Source organism: Pagrus major, chromosome 23 (genome assembly GCF_040436345.1).
Source record: "Pagrus major chromosome 23, Pma_NU_1.0".
NCBI classification, from domain to species: Eukaryota; Metazoa; Chordata; class Actinopteri; order Spariformes; family Sparidae; genus Pagrus; species Pagrus major.
Genome location: NC_133237.1, coordinates 12,355,477 through 12,382,776, shown reverse-complemented (window position 1 = coordinate 12,382,776; position 27,300 = coordinate 12,355,477). Strand labels below are relative to the sequence as shown.

The 27,300-nt window shown below is 35.8% G+C and overlaps 1 gene segment (V, D, J or C); it reads right to left on the bottom strand.

Moving 5' to 3' along the window:
• Positions 1 to 447: 447 nt before the first annotated feature.
• LOC141018962 (immunoglobulin mu heavy chain-like) overlaps positions 448 to 27,300 on the bottom strand; it is an 80,920-nt gene continuing 54,067 nt past the window's right edge. Inside the window, 5 exon segments of the C gene segment in view lie at positions 448 to 967; positions 1,135 to 1,449; positions 1,548 to 1,898; positions 3,116 to 3,424; positions 5,279 to 5,323. Of these exon segments, the coding sequence occupies positions 576 to 967; positions 1,135 to 1,449; positions 1,548 to 1,898; positions 3,116 to 3,424; positions 5,279 to 5,323 (1,412 nt within the window).

Here is a 27,300-nt window from a genome sequence, read left to right as displayed (position 1 = left end):
AAAAAGCTGTTCCTACAATGATCCTGAATTGCTCTGGAGAGACCCCATTACTGATGTGGCATGCATGACTTGGCTTGTTGATTCATGTATTCATCATTTGACAAAGAGACCACAGAATTGGACTTTAAACAATCTGTCTTGTGTTGAGGGGTGCAAGACCCAGTAGGGTACACACATACACAAAGACAAGTCACACAAACATTGTTAAAGCACCATGTACAAATTAAAATGAACAAATATGATTTAATTTTTGTCTAAAGTTAGTGTGGTGGTGCATTACTCTAGAGAAAGTCTGACATACTGTCACTGTTTTAAAGCTCACTCAGGCTGATATCTACACCTGACTTGTGTTGCATTAGGACAGCACTGTGACAGTACACTCACGAATAACATGTAGCTCACAATAATGGTCCAATGAAGACATGAAGTGCATGCGACGTACAAAAACAGAGTTGCAAAGAACATTTTTTATTTTGATTTTCAATCTGCATTAAAAAGACAAACACAATGTCGTATCACAAGCCACAAACATTTAAACAACAAACAGCAGAAGACACAGCGACACAAAATGACATCTACTGGGGCTTGCACGTATCAGGGACGTTCATGTTGAGGTTAACCAGGTTGGTGTTTCCAAGTGTTCTGTACCCAATGGACCTGACAATAGCTCTAGTTGTGTTAGCCACGGACTCGTGGTAAACTACACAGCTATACACCTTGTCATTCTGTTTCCACTGCTCGAGGCTGACCGTTAACTGGCCATATGCAGAATAGGATCCACTGTTTTCTATTGGGTTTGTGGTCTGAACTGTTTTGTCTGAGTCTGCAGCGTCGTCATCAACAAGCCAAGACACGTAAACTTCTTTAGGGGAGAAGTCTTTCACAAAGCAAGTCAGGGTCACCGTTTCTTTTCTAGTATGTTCTACTGGAGGCATCATAAACACTGAAGGACGCTGAAGTTTTCCTCCTGCAAGCATGAGAGAACAATCAGGCCGATTCCCACACACAGAACAGCTCGGACGGAAATATCTGCTACAAACCACACTTAGCAATAACACTCATTAATGCATGTGAAGGCACGACAAGAGGAAGTAAATTAAGGCTTTTAGTGGACAAAGAGAATAGTTTCCTTACCAAAACTCCTTTCATAGACTTTCTTCAGTGGGTCAATATGCTCTGAATGTGTAACAACGCAGGTGCGCTTTATCCCCCGGCTCCATTCATCGTATGAGATGTCAATTGAAATGCTGTATGTTTTTTTATTTACTTTAACCAGTCCGCTACCAAGTAGGTCTTTTCCTTGCTCGTTTTCGAATTTCATCTCCGTAATAGTTGGCTTGTTTTCCTGGGCTTGACATTCTAGCTTCCCCTTTCTGTTTAAAAACATGTCTTCCATTGTTGGGCCAATGATTGTTATTTCCACATCTGCTTCAGGACATTCGCCACCGGCTGAGTAAAGAATAAACGTACAAATATTAAACAGAAATGGCAAAAAAAAAAATAGGAATTGAATTTTACAAACTATTTTTAAAGAACAATTTACTCACCCGGGGACGTTCCTTGGTTGTCATGGATCACAGATGAATTCACGAATACTGGAAGGTTGTTTTCACCTTTCCCCTCAAACAGACATGTAAATGTAGTAGTCGGGGTCCACTCACTGGCCTTTACCAAGAGAAAACTTGCTGCACTGTACACTTTCGTTCCATTCTCCAGCTGTCTTTCCTTAGACGGTGTCACGATCTCGTCTATTTTGTTGGTGATGTCTGCATCATCTTTCAGCCATTTGAATTTGTAACTTTTTGGTGAAAAATCTTTGGCAAAGCAGGAGAAGGAAGCCTGGTTTTCCTCATCAGAGGAGGCCAACACGCTGAGAGTTGGCAACTTATAATACACCTCTGAAAAACAAACACACACACGAAAATATGTATGCGGAAGCAGGGAATAATACATATATATATGCAGAAGCAGAGGTGAACAATGTGCTACAGTGTTCATGTGATTTCCATTTACTATAGACCTACAATATCACTGAGTTTATGACTTTTCTGTACTTCTTTATGTCATGTGACTTGCACACACACATATGCCTAATGATTATGCTCCTTGAATTAAAAAATTAAATACTTCTCACACAAGATTTACATAGTAAAAAAACTGACATAATTGAACAGCTGATCTTTAACGCTTGCTTCTGCATATACATTGATTGCTTGGGGCAAGCAACACAGATTTAACTTGAGTGTTAATGATCAACATACAGTTTCCATCTATCTGCATAACTAGGAGTATGCAGATAGATGGAAAGAAGCAGAACACATTGCAATAATCTGTTCTTGGACAGGTGCGGAGGACATACAGTATATTAGTAAGGAATTAAATACACTGAGTCAGCAGCTGAATATACACGAGAAAGCCTTCAGCCCTCTTATTCCACCTCAATTTTTGGTTTGCCTTCTAGCCCTGCAAAATTGAATATATTCAAGGATATGTGACAGTTTTTAATTTGGTAACAGTTGTATTTTAATACTCTTGAAATGAGACATTAAGTGTAACGGTGTCAGAATGTCTAGACCTATTATTGCTTTCTTTTACATTAAGTTCACACGTCAGCAGCAGCTCGGGATACAACATGTGGTAAATCTGCCTCTAATAACACTTCTCAGAAAATCCCACAAGATGAATTTGTATACGTATTATTATTATTATTATTATTATTATTATTATGTCATAATTTTGTCCTTTTTTTGCATGAATCATTTTCACATTAATCATGTCGAATGAATATAATTATTTTTCACTATTAGTCAAACAAGTGAGGTTTATTTTATCATTATCATAAATAGTGACAAGAAGAAGCCTTGTCGTACATTGTTTCTAGGATTGTAAATTGATAACCTTTCTTACTGAGGGTATTCTGTTTAAAACTGTATTCTACTAATATACAATTAAATACGACATTATTATTGGTTATCATTACCCAACTTGTTGTACATTTTAATATAATTAATACATTTCATTTGAAAACATTCACATTTTTGAATAATTATAAAACCAGATTTCAAATCAACTACTAAAAACATATCAATATATAATCATCATAAGTCTGTCTTACCTGGGTCTATTGGCTTTTGGAAAGTAACGGCTGGTGGATTTCCTCCTGCATGTGTCACGGCACATTGGAAAGATTGTTTTTGATCCCAGTCCTGTTTCGGCACTTGGATTTGACTGATTCCTGTATAGAAGTTGCCTGTCTGTACTGGAGGGTACTGAATGGAGTTTGTCAAGGCAGCCCCATTTTTGGTCCATGCATAGGTCAGTGAGGAGGGTGTGAAGTCAGTTGCAAAACAGCCAAGAGTGACCGTGTTTCCAGTCCCAGAGCCACATTGCATCAGGGGAAACACAGTTGGTGATTTTGGAGTGCCTAAAAAAAACAAAAAAAAACGTGTAAATACAGTACCACAAAAGAAAAAATCAATCAAAAAATTCAACACAACAGACATTATTTACCAAGCAGTTGTCAAAGTAGAGAGGAGTCAATTGAATTGATCATTACTGTAATAGAACACATAAAGTAATAATACACTGACTGAGGGAAATTCAAGTCCACTCCAGACAAGCAGTTTTATGTTTCCCTCTGCCATTTATTTTGATGTTTGTTGCACAAAGGTTAACCTCCCTCAATAGTATTATTTGTGGTAGTGTTTTTTATAAAACTATGTATATCGGTAAATTGCTGTAAATGCACATCTTTGACAATATTCATTCGTAATTTAGTATTTTTTTTAGATTGAAGGATCGAAGGTTTAAGTTAATCTAAGAAAAACATATTATTTTGGTCAAATCGGCAATTACATATGACGTTAAAGAATATTCTTACCTGATGAAACAGTTACCATTGTACCCTTTCCCCAGTAGTCAAAAGCAGCCCAGCTGCACAGTGCTGAATCTACTAGGCTGTTAGTATGAAAAGTCTACATCTACTAATGTCGAGCGCAAAGTCTTCCTCAACATTTAATTAATGTTATAAAATCTGTTTAAATTACCCAAAATACAGTAGACATAAATATTCACCAGTAAGTCCTACTGAGAGTATCGCTATTTGACTTTTTACACTACACACTGTATTAAAAGACTTAACTTTTGAAGTGACACTTGACACACTGAGAACTAACAATATAACTTAAAGATTACATTTTGCAATATGAAACGTCGCCTGTTGTAAATTTTAAATCGTACAAATCTTACCTGATGACACTGTTACCATGGTGCCTTTTCCCCAGTAGTCGAAAGCATTGTAGTAGCACAGTGTTGAATCTACTTAACTGTTAGTATAAAAAGTCTACGTCTTCCAGTGTGCAGTGAAAAATCTTTACCTTAACAATTAATTAAACCCACTGTTATAAAATCCACTTATATGAACCAGACTACAGTAAAGATTCACCAGTGAGTCCTCCTGACAATATTACTTTGACTTTTTACACTACACACTGTATTTAAACTCTTTACTTCAGAAGTGACTTAAACGTTACATTTTACAATATGAAACGTCGCCTGTTGTAAATTTTAAATCGGTACAATTCTTACCTGATGACACTGTTACCATGGTGCCTTTTCCCCAGTAGTCGAAAGCAGCATCGTAGCACAGTGCTGAATCTACTTAACTGTTCGTATTAAAAGTCTACGTCTTCCGTTAATCAGCCGCAAATCTCTGTCTAAACATTTAATTAAAGCCACTATATTATAAGTCCCACTTAATGACCCAGAATACACGAGCCACAAATATTCACCAATGAGTCCAACTGAGAGTATTGCTGTTTGACTTTTTACACTACACAATGTATTAAACCACTTTACTTTTGAAGTAACCTAAACATGACATTTTACAATATGAAACGTAGCCTGTTGTAAATTTTAAATCGGACAATTCTTACCTGATGACACCGTTACCATGGTGCCTTTTCCCCAGTAGTCAAAAGCGCCGTAGTAGCACAGTGTTGAATCTACTTAACTGTTAGTATGAAAAGTCTAAGCCTGCTAATGTCAATCGCTAAGTCTTCCTAAACATTCAATTCAAGCCAATGTTTTAAAATCCATTTAAATGACCCAAAACACAGTGGCCATAAATATCAACCAGTAAGTCCAACTGAGAATATTGCTGTTTGACTTTTTACACTACACACTATATTAAACCACTTTACTTTTGAAGTTACCTAAACATGACATTTTACAATATGAAACGTAGCCTGTTGTAAATTGTAAATCGGACAATTCTTACCTGATGACACCGTTACCATGGTGCCTTTTCCCCAGTAGTCAAAAGCTTCGTAGTAGCACAGTGTTGAATCTACTTAACTGTTAGTATGAAAAGTCTACACCTGCTAATGTCAATCGCGAAGTCTTCCTAAACATTTAATTCAAGCCAATGTTTTAAAATCCATTTAAATGACCCAAAACACAGTGGCCATAAATATCAACCAGTAAGTCCAACTGAGAATATTGCTATTTGACTTTTTGCACTACATGTGGAATTAAAACACTTTACTTTTGAAGTGACTTAAACATGACATTTCACAGTACAAAACTTAGCCTGCTGTAAAATTTAAACCGTTCAAATCTTACCTGATGTCACTGTTACCATGGTGCCTTTTCCCCAGTAGTCAAAAGCCCAGTAGTCACAGTTAAGAGAGTCAATTGAAACTTCTGACAAAAACTCGTAACTGTAATATCCCATTACTTCATGTCATATAGTTCGGTTTGGTTGCTGGCGGTTAAAATCAAACTAAAATTTACACCAATTGTTAAAGTTTCTTTCCAACTGAAATTAATAGAAAGGAGTTTTACACTTTTCACAACTTTCTTGTCCGGCTACAAAATATTTTTGGTCGTCTTATCAATGACCAACAGTTGACTGCATGAAAATGATAAAATAAACATAATTTGATCAGGAATTTTATTCTGGAATCATGAATGTTAAAATTACATACCTGATGTGACTGTGACCATGGTGCCTTTTCCCCAGTAGTCAAAACCGTAGTCACAGTTCAACAAACTATTAACCGCTGCATACAAAAACCTGTTCCCAGATATCTACACTTTCCGTGGTCGGTCATTTTATGACAATATACTCTCTGACACATTTTTATCGGCTTTAACAAATAAGGATTCAGAAGATGGAACTAAAAATTGTTTTCCTGAATGTCTTTTAGTCACACACATTTAACATACAGTATTCCAGACACGTACCGACTGAGTCAGAACTGGAATCCTTAAAAACTACTAAAACTGGTTTTAAACCAAAATGTTTACATTAGAGAAATACAAATAAGATTGGCTTACCTGATGTTACCGTGACCATTGTGCCTTTCCCCCAGTAGTCAAAAGCGTAGTCACAGTTCAACAAACTATTAACCGCTGCATACAAAAACCTGTTCCCAGATATCTACACTTTCCGTGGTCGGTCATTTTATGACAATATACTCTCTGACACATTTTTATCGGCTTTAACAAATAAGGATTCAGAAGATGGAACTAAAAATTGTTTTCCTGAATGTCTTTTAGTCACACACATTTAACATACAGTATTCCAGACACGTACCGACTGAGTCAGAACTGGAATCCTTAAAAACTACTAAAACTGGTTTTAAACCAAAATGTTTACATTAGAGAAATACAAATAAGATTGGCTTACCTGATGTTACCGTGACCATTGTGCCTTTCCCCCAGTAGTCAAAAGCAACGTCACAGTGTATTATGTCAACACATCCAACATACAAAAACAACCACCTTGAAGATGCCATTGAGGTCTAAATATACTACATTAAAAACTAAATATCACATTTTCAAAATGTAGAATAAAGAAGCCTTTTTTACCTGATGTGATGGTCACCATTGTTCCTTTTCCCCAGTAGTCAAAGTAGTAGCACAGTGACAGGTTTCAATAGCACTTTCGTACAAAAATACTTTACAGCTTGTACCCTCTAGTAAATCGTATTTATTTTATTAAACAACGGTGTGAATCTAACATTTACCCTGATCTTTCGTTAATACTTCAGATATCATCCTAGTTTAAGTGCAGTATAAACCAAGATACATTTGATAATAAAACAGAAAAATATTGAATTGTCTTCACTCAAAATATATATGATTATTACTTACCAGAAGTTACTGTGACTTGTGTCCCTTTTCCCCAGTAGTCAAAGTAGTCGTCACAGTGATATATTACAATCTGCCTCTAATACAAATACTACGTGTTGTTTAAACCAAGAAAAGCAAACATGTTTCACTGACAAAGCAATTCCTACTGTACTATTTATTAACCACTTCCCTTGAGATTTCCTGTGGTCTGGATTACATAAAATTATGTGTGTTTGCTGACGGTTAGACAATACTTCCTCTTTACCAGACCCTCCTGTCAGCTCCAGTTCCTGCATCTCACACAACCAGATACACTTGATTCAGCCAACCTTATAGTTAAGCTTGAAACATTTTTAACATTTAGATAGAAAAAAAAAATCACACTTCATTTTACAGGTCTGTAAATTTAGTGGTAAGTAGAAGTAGTAGAAATTTCTTTAAAATTACCCACCAATTTCCATAATAATTACCTCAAGATGAATTGAATTGTTCTGGAAGTTTAGGAAAATCATCCCAAAGCAAAACACAATTAGACGTTACAGTAAGAAATTCAAACACAAAATTGTATTACTATACGATATTAACGAGGTAAACTCAGAAATATTTATGTTTTCCATAACTGAATAAACAAGCTGTTCTCAGAGGAAAATAAGGTCCCCAGAACACTGTTTGAAGCTAGAAAGCCAAATATACACTAGTAAAACGGTATGAAATTGTGTTTTCCTATAAAATTTATTCAGTTTGTTTTTGTGTTGATGAAAACAAAAGAGTTTAGGCATAAAACATCAGTCAAGAACTTTCCCCAAAACTGCGTAGTGCACCTTTAATGTGAGACAGCGCTCCTTGACACAGATGAAAACTGAATGATAATTAGTGACAGTGCACCTTCTCAAATATGAAAGCATTAGCCTGTTGTTGACAGTGCATACTGACTGCATTATTAATCTCTGCACATAGGCCTTATAAACACTAGATAAAAGTATTAGAGTTGATTGACTAGTCAAATAAAATATGTTTTACATTATCATTGGTGCACTCTTCAGGCTTTTTGCTGTAACTCTTTCAATCCAGCTGGCAAGCACAAGCATTCTTGATCTGGTCTGTCCCATCGAGCTCCTCAGGTCAGATTTCATAGCTTCAGTCTGGAAAAGGATCATTCAACTGATGCCCCAGTCACTGGAATTGTTCCAAAAACCCGTGAAATGGCACAGATCTTGCCAAAGTTTGCAGTGATATAGTTATTGTCTGGGATCAGCATCTTGATAAGTTCTTGGATTGTGACCTCACGTCACCTCACATCACCTCACGTCACCTTTCACCTTGTTTTCCAACAACTCATCTCCTTTGTTGTTGGATGGCATGCTGGTCCTCGCATTAGCAGGTGTCTTATTCAGCTCTCGCTTGGTATTAGAACTCAGGCCGCTCCTTTCAATTTTAGCTTCTGAAACCCATTTTTGTGTACATCATTGCTTGATTCTCATTGCTCTCCTGAAACTCACCACCGTTAATCTTGATTTAAAGTTAATTTGGATAGATAACATAGGGATGTAGGTCAATAAAATATATGCAAAACTTATTTGGTGAATGACAGGGCAGTAAGTTAATAGCTATGATAACCAGCCTCTATACATGTAACTGATCAGCTGATTTAAGGAACATTATGTAGGAATTTTTTGTGATTTGGTGCCCCTGACCATTTCTGAGTGCAACACAACTATCGTAAATACAAATTCCAGGTGTCTGTAACAATATATCTGATAAAATCTAACATTACGTGCTACTACAAACAAAATTCTACACATCACAGCAATGTTATGTCTTGAAGACGTATGTCTTGAAGTAAAAATGCTCAGGCATTTTTGCCATGCGGCAGTCAAAGTTTGCACAAGCATTGCACACAACTCAGAACAGCAACAGCACGCCAAGCTAACATAACCTGAACCACAGACAATGACACCTTGCTGTGACATGCTGCTGGCCTAACCTGTCAAAATGAGCTGACTTGGCTTAACATCAGCAGTGAGTTGACACCTTTGCTACCACTGCCAAACATCAAGCAGGTGCAACAACACTAGTTGTAGTACTTACTATTCAACAGCAACAAGTCCAGTTTTTTTATTATTATTTTTCTTTTTTGCAAAGCTGTCTAAAAGACTAACAGCCAGTCTGAGGTTTGGTCTTGTCCAGCATCTCGCTCGGTCACTGTCGCGATTTTCTCTTACTTCTTTTTCTCGTCAAAGTGCTCCTCAGTCTCCTTCACTGTGTCATGATAGCCATGAAGGCTGAGTGCGGTTCTGTTGCTGGCTCCCCCGCCCTTGGTTCTGATGCCCATTCTGGCTCTTGACCTCCATCTCCCCCGGCAGTCTAAGTAGGAGGTAGTATCAGAGCAGCTTCATTAGTCGTCTAGTCCCTGTTCCCAGTGTCCTGTTTCTCTCCTCTCCACTATAAGATAATGTTATTAATTAAACCTGGGGTTGGTAGGATTGCAGAAACCAGCAAGAGCAAGCTGCCCTATAGCTCTCGCTGGCCAGCACGGAGATGTGTGAGCAGCCACTTTGCTATGTTCAACAAGCTCTCTTAGCTTTTAAAGTCCAATAAATACTTAAATAAACAACTCTTTTAAAGGCCAAGCATATAAACACATGCAAAGTAGCTGTCACGGATGTACCTCAGTCCAAAATGCTAACATGCTAACACACTGGTGAACATTGTTAATTGTTCACCAGTGAACATTGTTAAGCTTCGCTTCGGGAACTTAAGTGGATTAAGCAGTTTACACACAGTTTGTGTTTCAGGAATGTTTTTATGCATCAGGTAGTTCTTGGCAACCATCTTCTGAACATGACTATATGTGTGTATGTGTGTATGTAGTGGTTTGCGATTTCGTCAAAGCACTCCTCGGACAGAGAGTTTTCAAAGTGTCGACTGAAGGCTCGAATTCCACTCATAAACGTAGCCTTTATACAAGAAAATCGCTTGCTGAGCATACAATCAAGGCAGCAAGAACAGCTTTGTTTTGCAGTGCTCAGAGGTACCAAGGGTCGCACTCGCTCACAGGGAGATTCCACAACATAGACCTCCGTTCTCTTCTGCTGCTTTCTTCGTTACTCAGTTATCTTTTCAGTGTCATTACTGCAACATGCCTGAGCTTTCTCATAGAAATTGTCTGCAGTCTCAGTCGTCTACATCCCCTCCTGAGTGCTGTCTAGCCTCTTTAAAGTTACAAATATGATATGAAAAATCAGAAGTAGGTATAGTTGAAAATGTTTCTAAAAGACCAACAGCTGTGGACTACTTTATGCTCGAGAAACAAAATGAGGGCACTGAGCTTATTTGACACCAGCCTGTTTGTGAAAATGTCTCCAGTGCAGGATGTAGCTCGAGTTCAGATTGAACAGATTTCTTTAGTGGCATTCGAGAGCATAATGTGATGCTGCTGCAAACTGAGTTAGCAAGTTCATGCATTCTATGAAATTCCTTTTGTTTTCATGTGCCTCACTTTCATTATGGCCAAGAAATGTAATTGTTTTTTGTTTTCTTTTACTAAAAAGCTGCCCTATATAATCTTCTAACACTTACATTTCTTGTCTAGCGTGGAGCTCTTGAATTGCATCTCCCTGTACCCTACTACTCGGCCAATGCTATCATGCAGTCTTTGTCAGTCATCTTCTTTAAAAGTGTCCTCTTCAAATTATTGAAACCTGACCTATGGCTATTTGGGACATTGCCAGATCGTATACATGCTAAACAAAATTCCCTTTTTTCAGTTGATCCTTCTAACCAGATATATTTCTGGAACCAATTCTGCTAAAATGACCTTTTTTAGATGCCAAATATTTCTTTTGGGTACTGCACCAGTGGCTGACTAGGCCTCTGTCCTTGTGTCACAAGTCTGCTGCAATCATTGTCTCCCTTTGCTCCTCTGGTTCAACCTTGATTGATGATTTGTTGATAAACTCAAGCTTTTCCAGTAACCAGATTGATAATCAACAAGCTCATACTCATTTTAAAGTGGTATTACTCAATGTTAATGGTTCAGACTGGCTGGGGTATAAACAAGTGCTATCTGTTAGAATTTAATAGTTTTACTATTTATTATTTCCATATTGAAAACATGTCAAATCCAGTTTCTTTGGCCTGCATTCTATAATGTATTATCATGTACGATCAGTGCTGGTGTCGGAGCCTTTCAGTTGAGCTCTCAGTCAAAGGTTTCAGTTGGCTAACTGCGTGAGGAAGCACCTGTTGTGGTGAGGATTGTTTCCTCTGTGTTACATAAATATTAACCAGTCGGGATGTTGATAACCACAAGTCAAAAATTTACACACATTTTCGTTTCTCTTTTGATAGTATCCCCACTTTAAGTCCAAAAGTATATAGTTCAAACAGTGGATGTGTGTGTTAATAAAGAATATTTTAAGTTATGGGTAGCAAATAATAGTTATTTAATATACACTTGGACTATCAATTTATGACCATTGACTCACATATACAAATATACTTCAATTAACCAATTAACCATCAAACTAAACTGCAAAAAAAATCTACCAATATTATAGAATCTCTGTGTAAATGTGGGAAATTGTTGCTTTTGGAACTAAAAATCTCTTTTTCTTGACAGCACAGTGACTTTGTGCCTCAGTTCAGTTGAGGGCAGGTTTTTGTATGACTATATATCACTGTGGCCACCCCCAGGATACACAGTGTCAGACACTCATACAAAAACCTCGGCCTGATATGGTGCATTGTTAGCATTTTGCACAAAACTTTGTTCACATGTAAAACATCATTGCTGTTTTGTTTTGTAATAATCACATTTTAGCTTTAATATTGAGATGATCTCCTGCAGGGTAAGGGAAGGAAACTGTATCACTATTATGCCCATAGTGTCCTAACACAAACCTTTGCGTATGAACAGATCATTGTCAATCCTTAATCTTTTCCCAAGAAGAGTTTTGTTGAACACATACAGCAGAAAGCAGTCTCACCTAATAATGTATGTTTGTATCAGCACCATCCGCAGTGTCTCCTTCTCAGTGGAAAGAGGTTTTTGTCAAATGATATATCACTGTGGTTGCTGTACTGCACTGTGATACATGTCCATACAAAAACTTAACTCTGCACACTGGCTATCATGACACACACATGTGATTACTTTAACTCTGTTTTCCATATTAATTTGACAAGTAATGTCAACATCTAATCGAGTGAAATGAATCAGCAATAAAAATAGTTACTTGATGGTTAGTATTTATTTTTCTGTTTATTTATGTTTTGCGCACTGCTGAAAAAGGCCTTTAGTTTAACTGTTGTGTGTCTTAGTGCAGAAGTACATTTGAAATTATGGGTTAAAACAATTATGTAGTTTCCCCAGCATTTCCCTGTGGTATTATTGTTGGCATCGCTAGACAGCGTTAACAACGTGGCTACCACTAGCAGCCTGGCTACTGTCCGAAGCAAAACACAACCGTAAGAATCGCAATTTGTCAAAGAAGCTCCGATCTCAGTGCTATGAAAAGGCAGAGTTAAACACTTGCTTGTATTGATAAGTAGGCAGGTTTTGTTGCGTACTGATTTAGTAGAGAGTATTCCTGTTTTTAACCATCTCAAGTGCCACTGGTAAGGGGTGACACACATTAACCTGAGACCTTAGAGGACCCGACTTTAACACAACACCAGAGCGTTCTCCAACCAGTAAATTAAAAACATCTTTAAAATAACTTGACATCAAATTAACTCTAAGTAGTCACATATCTGTCGTTTTATGTGTGTGTTTCAGTGTGTGAATTTATTATCTTTACAAATACAAAGCAGGGGAGAAGAAAAACTAGCTTTTCTGATGTCTCCTGCTTAAATTATGATCATTAGCTGACAGTCAAAACATACTTCGAAGAACTTGACATCAAATTAACAATAAGCAGTCACACATCTCTTGTTTTGTGTGTTTGTCAGGGTGTGAAATTATTATCTTGACTGATACAAAGCAAATGAAGACAAAGAAAAGTGTCAATTTTCTCCTTTCTCTTTTTTTTTTCCAGATAAATGCAATTTTCCCTTCAACTATTCTTGAATTGAATACACCTCCCAGTGTCTTAATACATTTTGGAAATGGCATGGTTTTGTAAATACCTTCTCTATTTCTTTAGGCACTGTGACTTTGTGTCAGGTTTTTGTATTACCGCATATCACTGTGGCCACCCCAGTACACAGTGTCACACACTCATACAAAAACCTTTGCTTGACATGATGCCTTTGTCCGTGTTTTCTACTCTTTGTACTCAATAGTATTTACTTTGTTCACTACCTGTTTACAGTAATACTATGAAACCATAAATAAACATCATACATTTTTCTTAATCACATTTTTACCTTGTGCATATTAACGTGATGTCCTGTGTGTATTACTTTTAAGCTCATAAAGTCCTAATTCAACCCTTTATGCAAGATCTCATTATTGTCAATGTTTAAAACATCTCTGCTCTCACTAACAGCTTTGTTGAACACTTATCTCACCTATTTGTTTTCTGTCTCAGCATCACATTTCTCTCTCAGTGGAAAGAGGTTTTTGTCAAAGGATATATCACTGTGGCCGTAGCTGCTATATGCATCACTGTGATACAAGTCCATACAAAAACTTGTCTCTGCACACTGGCTATCATGACACACTAATGCTGTTACTTTAAATGTGGTTTAACATTGAGATATATTCATATGAAAGGAATCAGCAGTGCAAAAGTTACATAATCATTGTTCTTTTTGAATTATTAGTATTTTTTACTTGTTAATTTTTTCATGTTATAAAACAGGCTCTACAGTTATGATTATACATATTATGTCCTGGGGGCACAGTGCCTCAGTTCAGTTGTCTAGAGGTTTTTGTATCACCACATATCACTGTGGCTGCCCCACACAGTGTCACATATGCGTACAAAAAACCCTCTCTTGACATGGTGCGTGGTCAGTATTTCCTTCTCTTTCTACTTCATAGGAGTGTTGGTTTATTTCAGTACCTTTTTACAGCACAACTATGAAACCATAAAAGAACATTCTACTTTGTGATAATCACATTTTTATTTCATGATATTCATATGATGTCCTCAGTGGTAAGGAAACAGAATCAGTTTTAAGATCATGACGTCCTCACACAACCCCTTGAATAACAATAGATAGCTGTCCATCTTTAAACATCACTGCTGTTCCTCATAAGAGTTTTGTTGAACACTTATCTCACCTACTTGTTTCCTGTATCAGCACCACATTTCATTCTCAGTGGAAAGAGGTTTTTGTAATATAATATATCACTGTGGTCCGCTGTTATATACTGATTTATGATAGAAGACCATACAGAAACTTTACTTTCACGCTGTGATATAACTCAATAAAATAACTCCACCCTGCATGATGGCTAACATGATGCACAAATGCTGTTACTTGTGTTGTTTTTACCTTAATGTAACAATTAATGTTTAGATCTAATCATATGGAAAGAATCAATATTTTTCTGTTTATAAAACCTTTAATTTGGTCATGTTTTACACTCCTGAAAAGAGTCTTCTTAATTAATTAAAATAGTAGTTTTGTGAGAAGTTATATGTAATGCATGCTGAAATTATGATCATTAGCTGAAAGTCAAAACATACTTCAAAGAACTTGACATCAAATTAACCATGAGCAGTCACACATCTCTTGTTTTGTGTTTGTCAGGGTGTGAAATTATTATCTTGACTGATACAGAGCAAGTGAAGACAAAGAAGAGTATCAATTTTCCCCTTTCTCTTTTTTTTTTTTTTTCCAGATAAATGCAATTTTCCCTTCAACTATTCTTGAATTGAATACACCTCCCAGTGTCTTAATACATTTTGGAAATGGCATGGTTTTGTAAATACCTTCTCTATTTCTTTAGGCACTGTGACTTTGTGTCAGGTTTTTGTATTACCACATATCATTGTGGCTGCCGTCGTACACAGTGTCACACACTCATACAAAAACCTTTGCTTGACATGATGCCTTTGTCAGTGTTTTCTACTCTTTGTACTCAAGAGTATTTACTTTGTTCACTACCTGTTTACAGTAATACTATGAAACAATAAATAAACATCATACATTTTTCTTAATCACATTTTTACCTTGTGCATATTAACGTGATGTCCTGTGTGTATTACTTTTAAGCTCATAAAGTCCTAATACAACCCTTTATGAAGAACTCATTATTTTCAATGTTTAAAACATCTCTGCTCTCACTAACAGCTTTGTTGATAACTTATCTTACCTATTTGTTTTCTGTCTCAGCATCACATTTCTCTCTCAGTGGAAAGAGGTTTTTGTCAAAGGATATATCACTGTGGCCGCTGCCGCTATATGCATCACTGTGATACAAGTCCATACAAAAACTTGTCTCTGCACACTGGCTATCATGACACACTAATGCTGTTTCTTCAAATGTGGTTTAACGTTGACATCTATTCATATGAAAGGAATCAGCAGTGCAAAAGTTACATAATCATTGTTCTTTTTGAATTATTATTATTTTTTACTTGTTAATTTATTCACATTATAAAACAGGCTCCACAGTTATGATTATACATATTATGTCCTGGGGGCAAAGTGCCTCAGTTCAGTCGTCTAGAGGTTTTTGTATTACCACATATCACTGTGGCCACCCCAGTACACAGTGTCACATACTCATACAAAAACCTTTGCTTGACATGATGCCTTTGTCAGTGTTTTCTACTCTTTGTACTCAATAGTATTTACTTTGTTCACTACCTGTTTACAGTAATACTATGAAACCATAAATAAACATCATACATTTTTCTTAATCACATTTTTATCTTGTGCATATTAACATGATGTCCTGTGTGTATTACTTTTAAGCTCATAAAGTCCTAATACAATCCTTTATGAAGAAGAAATCATTATTTTCAATGTTTAAAACATCTCTGCTCTCACTAACAGCTTTGCTGAACACGTATCTCACCTATTTGTTTTCTGTCTCAGCATCACATTTCTCTCTCAGTGGAAAGAGGTTTTTGTCAAAGGATATATCACTGTGGCCATAGCCGCTGCTGCTATATGCATCACTGTGATACAAGTCCATACAAAAACTTGTCTCTGCACACTGGCTATCATGACACACTAATGCTGTTACTTTAAATGTGGTTTAACGTTGACATCTATTCATATGAAAGGAATCAGCAGTGCAAAAGTTACATAATCATTGTTCTTTTTGAATTATTAGTATTTTTTACTTGTTAATTTTTTCATGTTATAAAACAGGCTCTACAGTTATGATTATACATATTATGTCCTGGGGGCACAGTGCCTCAGTTCAGTTGTCTAGAGGTTTTTGTATTGCCACATATCACTGTGGCTGTCCCCACACAGTGTCACATACACGTACAAAAACTCTCTCTTCACTTGGTGCGTGGTCAGTATTTCCTACTCTTTGTACTTGGCAGGAGTATTGGTTTATTTCAGTACCTTTTTACAGCACAACTATGAAACCATAAAAGAACAGTCTATTTTGTGATAATCACATTTTTATTTTGTGATATTCGTATGATGTCCTCAGTGGTAAGGAAACAGAATCAGTTTTAAGATCATGACGTCCTCACACAACCCCTTGAATAACAATAGATAGCTGTCCATCTTTAAACATCACTGCTGTTCCTCATAAGAGTTTTGTTGAACACTTATCTCACCTACTTGTTTCCTGCATCAGCACCACATTTCATTCTCAGTGGAAAGAGGCTTTTGTAACATAATATATCACTGTGGTCCGCTGTTATATACTGATTTATGATAGAAGACCATACAGAAACTTTACTTTCACGCTGTGATATAACTCAATACAAAAACTCCACCTTGCATGATGGCTAACATGATGCACAAATGCTGTTACTTGTGTTGTTTTTACATTAGTTTAACAAGTAATGTTTAGATCTAATCATATGGAAAGAATCAATATTTTTCTGTTTATAAAACATTTAATTTGGTCATGTTTTACACTCCTGAAAAGAGTCTTCTTAATTAATTAAAATAGTAGTTTTGTGAGAAGTTATACATAATGCATGCTGAAATTATGATCAATAGCTGACATTCAAAACATACTTCAAAGAACTTGACATTAAATTAACCATAAGCAGTCACACATCTCTTGTTTTGTGTTTTTGTCAGGGTGTGAAATTATTATCTTGACTGATACAGAGCAAGTGAAGACAAAGAAGAGTGTCAATTTTCCCCTTTCCCTTTTTTTTTTTTTCAGATAAATACAATTTTCTCTTCAACTATTCTTGAATTGAATACACCTCCCAGTGTTATACATTTTGGAAATGGCATGGTTTTGTAAATATCTCCTCTATTTCTTTAGGCACTGTGACTTTGTGTCAGGTTTTTGTATTACCACATATCACCGTGGCTGCCGTCGTACACAGTGTCACACACTCATACAAAAAAAATTCGCTTGACACGATGCCTTTGTCAGTGTTTTCTACTCTTTGTACTCAAGAGTATTTACTTTGTTCACTACCTGTTTACAGTAATACTATGAAACCATAAATAAACATCATACATTTTTCTTAATCACATTTTTACCTTGTGCATATTAACGTGATGTCCTGTGTGTATTACTTTTAAGCTCATAAAGTCCTAATTCAACCCTTTATGCAAGAACTCATTATTGTCAATGTTTAAAACATCTCTGCTCTCACTAACAGCTTTGTTGAACACTTATCTCACCTATTTGTTTTCTGTCTCAGCATCACATTTCTCTCTCAGTGGAAAGAGGTTTTTGTCAAAGGATATATCACTGTGGCCGTAGCCGCTATATGCATCACTGTGATACAAGTCCATACAAAAACTTGTCTCTGCACACTGGCTATCATGACACACTAATGCTGTTTCTTCAAATGTGGTTTAACGTTGAGATCTATTCATATGAAAGGAATCAGCAGTGCAAAAGTTACATAATCATTGTTCTTTTTGAATTATTAGTATTTTTTACTTTTTTCATTTATTCACGTTATAAAACAGGCTCCACAGTTATGATTATACGTATTATGTCCTGGGGGCACAGTGCCTCAGTTCAGTTGTCTAGAGGTTTTTGTATTACCACATATCACTGTGGTTGCCCCACACAGTGTCACACACTCATACAAAAACCTTTGCTTGACATGATGCCTTTGTCAGTGTTTTCTACTCTTTGTACTCAAAAGTATTTACGTTTTTCACTACCTGTTTACAGTAATACTATGAAACCATAAATAAACATCATACATCTTAATTACATTTTTATCTTTTGCATATTAACATGATTTCCTATGTGTATTACTTTTAAGCTCATAAAGCCCTAATACAGCCCTTTATGGAAGAACTCATTATTGTCAATGTTTAAAACATCTCTGCTCTCACTAACAGCTTTGTTGAACACGTATCTCACCTATTTGTTTTCTGTCTCAGCATCACATTTCTCTCTCAGTGGAAAGAGGTTTTTGTCAAAGGATATATCACTGTGGCTGCTGCCATACGCATCACTGTGATACAAGTCCATACAAAAACTTGTCTCTGCACACTGGCTATCATGACACCCTAATGCTGTTTCTTCAAATGTGGTTTAACGTTGACATCTATTCATATGAAAGGAATCAGCAGTGCAAAAGTTACATAATCATTGTTCTTTTTGAATTATTATTATTTTTTACTTTTTCATTTTCACGTTATAAAAAGGCTCCACAGTTATGATTATACGTATTACGTCCTGGGGGCACAGTGTCTCAGTTCAGTTGTCTAGAGGTTTTAGTATTACCACATATCACTGTGGCTGCCCCCACACAGTGCCACATACACGTACAAAAACCCTCTCTTGACATGGTGTGTGGTCAGTATTTTCTACTCTTTGTACTTGGCAGGAGTATTGGTTTATGTCAGTACCTTTTTACTATAAAACCATAAAAGAACATTCTACTTTGTGATAGTCACATTTTTATTTTGTTATATATTAATATGATGTCCTTGGTGGTAAGGAAACAGAATCCGTTTTAAGATCATGACGTCCTCACACAACCCCTTAAATAACAATAGATAGCTGTCCATCTTTAAACATCACTGCTGTTCCTCATAAGAGTTTTGTCGAACACTTATCTCACCTACTTGTTTCCTGTATCAGCACCACATTTCCCTCTCAGTGGAAAGAGGTTTTTGTAACAGGATATATCACTGTGGCCGCTGCTATATTCTGCACTGTGAAAGCAGCCCATACAAAAACTTCACTCTGTACGCTGGCTATCACAACACACAAATGCTGTGACTCTAACGATGTTTTTTCATATTAGTTTAATGTTGAGATCTATTCATAGGAAAGGAATCAGCAGTGCAACATTTACATGATCATTGTTCTTTTTTAATTGTCTAATGCTGTTATATGAAGCTAGATTTTCAGCCATGCTAGGCAGACTGTTAAATCAACATCAACACACTGGGGATAGCTGGTTAGCATGCTAACTTCAGTAGACATTTCTGCAACACTATACACACAGGTCTATGACATAATATCAAATTTCAGCACGTTCTTTCAAAATGTAAGTCTTTTTTTTGTTTTAAACTAAAATCTTTAAATATTGCACCTTTAACTTTTCATCTAGTGTCATTGGATCAAGATTTCTAGTTGTCCACTACTTTTTGTTTGTGACAAAATTATCTGCAAAACTAATGATATCAGCTTTACTTTATGTTTAGTGCTAATTGGCAAATGATAGCGTGCTTAAATGCTAAACTAAAGTGGTTAACAAGGTAAATATTATACCTGCTAAACCTATGAGCATTGTCATTCTTACCATGTTAGCATGTTAAGATTAGCATTTAGCACGAAGCATGGCTGTGCCTGCTTACAGCCTCAAAGAGCTGCTAGTTTGTCTGTAGGCTCTTGTTTATCACAGAGTAAAGTTACTTATTATTCATTACTTTTTCATTTAGTCATTTCCTGGTACTTTATGTTTTTTTTTATTAGTATTTATTTTTTCATTTCTTATGGTTATGTGCACCACTGAAAAAAGGCAGTTGCTTAGACAAGATCAATAGATTCTGACAGGAGGATATTTCATATCAAGTATAATTTTTCAGCATATCATCCAAAGGTTGTGTGACCTATAGCACAAATGGTTGTTGCCTGTAGTTTTACAGCATGAGTATCTTGGTGTAAAAGTACATTTAATTGTATCAATTAATTGTATTTATTTTGATGACTAATGCCTAAAGGATAAGTTCATCCGAAAATGAATATTCAGTCATCATCTAATCACCCCCATGTCGATGTCGAAGGTTTGGTGAAGTTTTGTAGTCCAAAAAACATTTCTGGAGCTTCACTGACAAAAAAAATAAATAAAAAAACAACAACAACAACAAAAAACTGTGTTGCAGCATTCTCCTGAACAACAGTGGTAGATGGGGACTTGTTTTAAAATCTAAAAAATACAACAGAAAAAAATATAACATGGCTCCACACAGCTCAGCCGACGTAATCCAAGTCTCCAGGAGCCCCGACATCCCAAATTGATTTGAAAAGACAAAATTTACACCCTCGACAGGTGGTGGAGCTCATGCACCCACATCTGCATGCTAATGTTTTTTTTAGCTTAGCAGTGTTCCAGCTTTAGTAAGTGTGTAAAACATAATTTCAAATCACTTTGAGCTTCCGTATACTTGTATTATACCAGTTTTTGTTTTGCTTGTTTGTTTTTGTTTGTTTGTTTTTTGTCCGATCTACTTCAGTTGTTGAGAACGCTGCAGCTCTGTTTTGCTGTAAAGCTCCAGAAATATTTTGTGGACCACGAAACTTCACCTGACTTTCCATCAGCATGAGGCTGAGTAGATAATGATAGTTCAGTTGTGGAGAGGTTTTTGTATTACCACATATCACTGTGGTTGCCACCCCACACAGTGTCACATACACGTACAAAAACCCTTTCTTGATGTGGCGTGCAGTCAATATTTTGTTGTCTTTGCACTCAGCAGAAGTATTCACTATATTCAGTACCATTTTACAATAAAACTATGAAACCATAAAAGAACATTTTTACCCTGTGAATATTTACATGATGTCCTGCGTGGTGAGGAAACTTTATTACATTTAAGGTCATGATGTCGAAACTCAACCCTTTGTATAAGATCATCTTAAAACATCTCTGCCGTTCCTAATAAGACGTTTGTTGAACACTTATCTCACCCACTTGTTTCCTGAATCAGCACCATATTTCCTTCTCAGTGGAAAGAGGTTTTTGTCACATGATATATCACTGTGGCCGTTATACTGCACTGTGATGTAACTCAATACAAAAACTCCACCCTGCATGATGGCTATCATGATGCACAAATGCTGTTACTTGTGTTGTTTTTTTATATTAGTTTAACAAGTAATGTTAACATCTAGTCATATGGAAAGAATCAGCATTTCTCTGTTTATTGTTTTTTCGAAAATAAAGATAATAATTTGGTCATGTTTTACACTCCTGAAAAGTGTCTTCATAATTATAGTGATGATACAATAAATGTACAAATATTGTCAACGATTGTAAAACCACAAACAGATGACACCCTTATTTGAATGAGTAACAAAGCTATGGTAAAACAAAATCAAGAGGCTTAGACAGGAGGATACATTTTTCATGTCAGGCACATCATCCAAAGGCTGGGTGACAAATGGTTATCACCTTTATTTGAACAGTGTCTTATTTGAGTGTCTTGGTTAAGAGGCACGTGTAAATTTACGGGTTAAACCGATTTATACAAAATGCATGCTTAAATTATGATCAGTAGCTGACATTCAAAACATACTTCAAAGAACTTGACATCAAATTAACCATAAGCAGTCACACATCTCTTGTTTTGTGTTTGTCAGGGTGTGAAATTATAATCTTGACTGATACAGAGCAAGTGAAGACAAAGAAGAGTGTCAATTTTCCCCTTTCTCTTTTTTTTCCCAGATAATTGCAATTTTCCCTTCAACTATTCTTGAATTGAATACACCTCCCAGTGTCATTATACATTTTGGAAATGGCATGGTTTTGTAAATACCTTCTCTATTTCTTTAGGCACTGTGACTTTGTGTCAGGTTTTTGTATTACCACATATCACCGTGGCTGCCGTCGTACACAGTGTCACACACTCATACAAAAACCTTTGCTTGACATGATGCCTTTGTCAGTGTTTTCTACTCTTTGTACTCAAGAGTATTTACTTTGTTCACTACCTGTTTACAGTAATACTATGAAACCATAAATAAACATCATACATTTTTCTTAATCACATTTTTACCTTGTGCATATTAACGTGATGTCCTGTGTGTATTACTTTTAAGCTCATAAAGTCCTAATTCAACCCTTTATGCAAGAACTCATTATTGTCAATGTTTAAAACATCTCTGCTCTCACTAACAGCTTTGTTGAATACTTATCTCACCTATTTGTTTTCTGTCTCAGCATCACATTTCTCTCTCAGTGGAAAGAGGTTTTTGTCAAAGGATATATCACTGTGGCCGCCACTATAAGCATCACTGTGATACAAGTCCATACAAAAACTTGTCTCTGCACACTGGCTATCATGACACACTAATGCTGTTACTTTAAATGTGGTTTAACGTTGACATCTATTCATATGAAAGGAATCAGCAGTGCAAAAGTTACATAATCATTGTTCTTTTTGAATTATTATTATTTTTTACTTTTTCATTTATTCACGTTATAAAACAGGCTCCACAGTTATGATTATGTGTATTACGTCCTGGGGGCACAGTGTCTCAGTTCAGTTGTCTAGAGGTTTTAGTATTACCACATATCACTGTGGCTGCCCCCACACAGTGTCACATACACGTACAAAAACCCTCTCTTGACATGGTGTGTGGTCAGTATTTTCTACTCTTTGTACTTGGCAGGAGTATTGGTAAAATAAATAAAAGTAATAATTTGATCATGTTTTACACTCCTGTGTGTATTACTTTTAAGCTCATAAAGTCCTAATTGAACCCTTTATGAAGAAGAAGTCATTATTGTCAATGTTTAAAACATTTCTGCTCTCACTAACAGTTTTGTTGAACACTTATCTCACCTATTTGTTTTCTGTCTCAGCATCACATTTCTCTCTCAGTGGAAAGAGGTTTTTGTCAAAGGATATATCACTGTGGCCGTAGTCGTTATACGCATCACTGTGATACAAGTCCATACAAAAACTTGTCTCTGCACACTGGCTATCATGACACACTAATGCTGTAACTTTAAATGTGGTGTTTTTCATGATAGTTTAACATTGAGATCTATTCATATAAAAGGAATCAGCAGTGCAAAAGTTACATAATCATTGTTCTTTTTTAATTATTTTGTTTTTTTTCTTTTTCATTTAGTCATGTTTTTAAAACCAGTTATGATTATACACATTTCATACCAATATTTTTTCAGGCACATCATCCAAAGATTGGGGGCCCTAACACAAATATTTGTTATATTTTGTTCAACATCGTGTGTGTCTTTGTGTTGCAGTATTTTAAAACTTAATGGAACATCATTATGTAGCATTTAAAATAAGCTATTTTAATTTTAAATTAAATTTAAAATGATGACTTAATAATATGGGTGGCAATAGTGATTCATTTGATAATTAATACATCCATAATTTATGACCATTAGCAGACAATTAAAATGTACTTAACATCAAATCAACTAAGTTGTCACACATCTGTCTTTATACATTTGTTTTTCAGTATGTGAAGTTATGATCTCTGCTGATGCAAAGCAAATGAAAAATAATTCTGAGGTGTTATAATTCGGAATTGAAGAAAACAAACAAATAAAACCAATACAATTCCACATAAATGCATTTCATTCTTCCGTTGTTCTATTAAATATGAGCTTTCTTCAGAGTGACTGTCAGGACCTGATCTTCTCTTCTTCCGTGACGCAATGACTTGTTGCTTCAGTTCAGTTCAGGGGAGGTTTTTGTATGACCACATATCACTGTGGCTGCCACTCCATACACAGTGTCATGTAGTCATACAAAAACCTCTACCTGATATAGTGTGTTGTTGCACTGTATGTACCCAGCAGGAGCACCAATGAAACACCATTCTGCATTATCTCCATTTTAATTTAATGATTTTTACCCTTGATCCCATACTTGATGTTTTTGAAAATCACATTTGTCCCACTTTGGTGATTTGTAGTCATACCCTGGCTCTCATACCCTGGATGGCAAAGCTAGTCTGTCCACCACTTTAGTCTGGACTGAAATATTTCAACAGCTATTTGATGGATTGGGGATGAAATTTTCTACAGGCGTTCATGGTCACCAGATGATGAATCCTGATTACTTTGTTGATTTCCAACATATTGGCTTTTAGTAAAATACCTTGACAACTGTATATGTTAAACTAAGATGTGAACATGGTAAAAGTTGTATATACTTAACACAAGTATGTTGTCAAAACATCAAAGTTTTGTTGGACATGTATTTTACGTACTTGTTTTCTGTATCAGCACCCCATTTCCCTCTCAGTGGACAGAAGTTTTTGTCACAGGATATATTACTGTGGTTGTTAGTGTACACTGTGACATAACTCCGTACAAAAACTCCACCTTGCACACTGGCTTTCACAACACATACTGTACGCCGTTACTTTTAACAGCAGTTTACCTTTTTAATTTCAGTCATGAGATTATGTGATTATGTTCACATTATGGGAAAGGATTCAGGAGTTTTTATTATTTGTTTATTTAAGATGGTAATTTGTATGCATTTCTGGAAAAAAGCTTTACCATTAATGAAACAAATACAGTTATACAGTTTATTATGTATTGTCGCTGACAGGATGATAAATATTTAACACTCAGTTTTCTTTTTTTCAGGCATATCACCCAAAGGCAGTATAAGCAGCTGCCCTACTGTATCAGTGATATAACAACGCTGCCCAGTCATTTATTAAGTCTTTAAACTACATCGTATACAGAATTTTAATTTAGTCTAGCTGACTGCTTATTACCATGTATCAGTGTTTACATACACCATTCATTTACAGCCTTTGCCTCTCTTGTGAGGTTTTTGTAACTGTGGGAATCACTGTGACCAACCACAGTGAGACACCAAAATACAAAAACTTATGCCACAGTGTCCCTGTCACACCCTTCTGTGCAATGCACTATACAACAAGTCTGATTATTTTTACTTTAAAAATTAAAAATCCACAGAACAGTGTGAGTATCCGTTTTTTGTTTGTTTTTATGAATCCACATTTTTAAAATGACAGAGATGTATCATTTTTGAATACGCAACATGTGATGAATGTTTTTCAACAAGTTTCTTAACATAATGAATATCTATTCGCTCTTCTGCAGTGTCAACAAAGACATAATATTGTATTTGTGAGGTTTTTGTTATGTGCTATAAAGTGTACTATATGCTAAAATTACAAAGGAAAGACTGAAATTGATTTTCATTGCTTCTATATGGCTTCGTGGCTTTGATTTGAAAATTAAGCATGGTATTTTTTGATGTGAGCTCAGAATGTGAATGTGTACAAGCTGTATAATTTGTTTGCAATAAACTAAAAAGATTGGTTTGAAGAGATGAGAAAATTATAATTGTTGGAAATGTAATTTAATATTACCAATATATGGTTGCATTATGCATTGCATTGCATTATGATTAGGCCTACATGGTTTTTGTTATGGTGTGTAACACAGTGCTGTAACCCCAGCTACTACTATAGTCACCACAGTGACACAAGCAGTTACCAAAACCTTACCACACCGGCATGAGGCACGTTTTATTTATTGAATAGATTTAGATAAAGGAGAGATTGTTTTACAAATAAATAAATAAAGTACATTTAAGAATGCAATTCTCTGTACACTTTGTTTTGTTTTTCTAGTATAACATGAATTGATCTTATTAAACCCTCTAATGAAGCCACTTATACTGTAAAGGTGAACACTAATTTTGATCACAGTACCTTAAAGGGGCACTATGTAGTTTTGTAGAAGAAAATAAAAACTCAGATTTTTAATAGTTACAATATTAATGAGGTAATAATAACAACTTAGACATATTTATTTTTTCCATCACTGAATAAACAAGCTGTTCTCTGAGGAAAATAAGGTTCCATGAACACTGTTTGAAGCTAGAAAGGTGGCAGGGTCCGCCAAATGTAAACAAAATAAAACAGTATGAAATTGTGTTTTCTGTTTATTCAGTTTATTCAGCCAATGAAATTAAGAGTTTGTTTATTTAGTTTGTTAAAGGAAGATCTTTCAGTTCTGATTAAAATGTCTTCCCCACAACTACACAGTGCACCTTTAACAATAACCTTTTATAAGACCAGAGAGCAAGCAGAGATGGTGGTTTTGTTGTCATTAAAATTCAACTGGACTTGAAAGGACACCAACAAGGATGCATTTGGCTGCAGCTAACCTCGGGATAGGGAGACAGTGTCGTCTGCGTCCACGTCTTCTGGTCTCAGTGTTTGGCTTGTGCTTTTATTGTCACTATTTGTATTATTTGATTTTCCCCAATAATGTATGAATCAAAGACTTAATAAATGTTTTATTATCTAGTTAATTATCTAGTGTGTTTGTATTTCAGCAACACTGTCATTTGTATTCACCCTCTAAACCTGGTGACCTCAAACAAATCCTACCCTTGAAATAAAACATTTTTAAAGATCAACGTCATACTTAATGTTGCATGAAAGAAAAGCATTGTTGCACTGACCTCTATAGGAAGAAAGCTTCAAGTGTTTTGCATTTGTGACCACATCTCGCGGTCATGAAGCGTCAGATAATATTAACAGTGCAGATTGGGGGCGGTGCACATAGAAGCCAGAAGATGGCAGCACAAGCATGCTTTTCAACTTGATAGTTCATCTTCACTGGTAGGATGCACCCAAAGAAGACCAGTGATTTAGTAGCTTACCACCTGCTGCCTTAATGTGCATCAAATATTAAGCTTAAATAGGCTGTAAATGCAAATAAGGTCAAAGTATTTTAATACAGACCTGCATAAATCTGGTTCTGTGAGGTTATTTTAAAGTATTTTGGCAAAAACATCCACTTATTATTGATATATTGAGAATTTACAGGATTTAACTGACTTGTATTATTGTTGGAAATAGGACAATTAATCATTTTA